The sequence below is a fragment of the Olea europaea genome, unplaced genomic scaffold, assembly GCF_002742605.1.
Source record: "Olea europaea var. sylvestris unplaced genomic scaffold, O_europaea_v1 scaffold1930, whole genome shotgun sequence".
Taxonomy (NCBI): Eukaryota; Viridiplantae; Streptophyta; class Magnoliopsida; order Lamiales; family Oleaceae; genus Olea; species Olea europaea.
Genome location: NW_019237129.1, coordinates 279,470 through 280,751, shown reverse-complemented (window position 1 = coordinate 280,751; position 1,282 = coordinate 279,470). Strand labels below are relative to the sequence as shown.

General features: G+C 35.6%; 1 protein-coding gene across 1 annotated transcript; it reads left to right on the top strand.

The window, feature by feature from the left end:
• Positions 1 to 503: 503 nt before the first annotated feature.
• Positions 504 to 923, top strand: LOC111379091. Its single transcript, XM_023002420.1, has one exon. The coding sequence runs from the start codon at positions 671 to 673 to the stop codon at positions 830 to 832; it is 162 nt and encodes a 53-aa protein (XP_022858188.1). The 5' UTR covers positions 504 to 670; the 3' UTR covers positions 833 to 923.
• The last annotated feature ends 359 nt before the right edge of the window (positions 924 to 1,282 follow it).

Below are 1,282 nucleotides of genomic sequence, written 5' to 3'. Positions count from 1 at the left end.
TTCATAATAATATATTTTGCACGTAAATCCAAAATTTTTCAATTTTTTAACCACAAATTCATAAAAAATGCTATTAAAAAATTCTTTTTCAATTAAAATAATGAGGCTCAGACACATTCTAAGAGCCTGTTTGGGAGTGATTTTGAGAATTGATTTTTTGACCTTTAGGAGAAAAGTGGGGTCCACCTATGAGAGAAGAAGTCAAATATGACGACTGGAATAGTGAAATAACGGTCAAAAAATCAATTTTTTAGGTGAAAAAATGGGGCCCAAACAGGCCCTAAGTTTAATGGGCATGTCATCTAATTTCGACAGGGACATTAATGGAATCCAAATGGAGTGTCCAATTGCTTTTAAATTATTTAGCTTAGTGGCTTGATTGCTCCAAATATAAATTCAGTGACCCAATAGAACCTAAGGCAAAAGTTCAGTGACCTCCAATGTACATTTTGAAATAAATAAATAGGATATTAAGACAGGTGCCTCAAACCTCGATCAGTGAATTCAGATTCATTAATGTCCCCAAAAAAAGAGTTGACTTCTTTTTATGTAAAAGTAATTATTTTTTCCCAACTTCTTTTCCAACTTGTGATATAGGAAGAGATCTGAAAGTCTGAGGAACACTTTTGATCATATTGAAACGGAGGAAGAGAAGAAGAGGCAGCAAAAAATGGATCAGAACAAAAGCGCATTTCTGATTGGAATTATAGGTGCAGTACTCACTCTTTCTGCTTATTCCCAGACTCTGGTTTCTCCTACTCAATGCATCACAATTGGATTACTTGTTCTGATCTTCGGCCTCCTTGTTAGGGAAGGTCTCATCTCTCTTTAATTAATTATCTTTACTTTCATGTTTCCTGACCTTATATTTGGACTAATATTACTTAATTTCTACGGAGAATTGAGTAATTCGCTTTTATTTACGGAGAATCGACCTTGATATTTTGGAACGGGTTGTGTTTGGTGTACATAAGGGTATCGATAAATTCACATGGGTGCGGGATCTACTCGAATGGGATCCACGTGAAACCGACACCCTTATGTACATAAAATTATGAATTAAGCTATTTATACTTGTTTGTTAACACTTTGGGTTACCCCATCACTCCTCTTACATGAGGTCGGGTCCCATTTGGGGGTCATGAAGTGGGGTCCGACCTCATGTGAGAGGAGGAGGTGGTCTCGAGTAAGTCAAAGTGTAAACAAACAAGTACAAGGAGTATGATCATAAAATTATATACAAGTAGATTTATCTACGTTGTCTTCATAACCTTTTTCATTT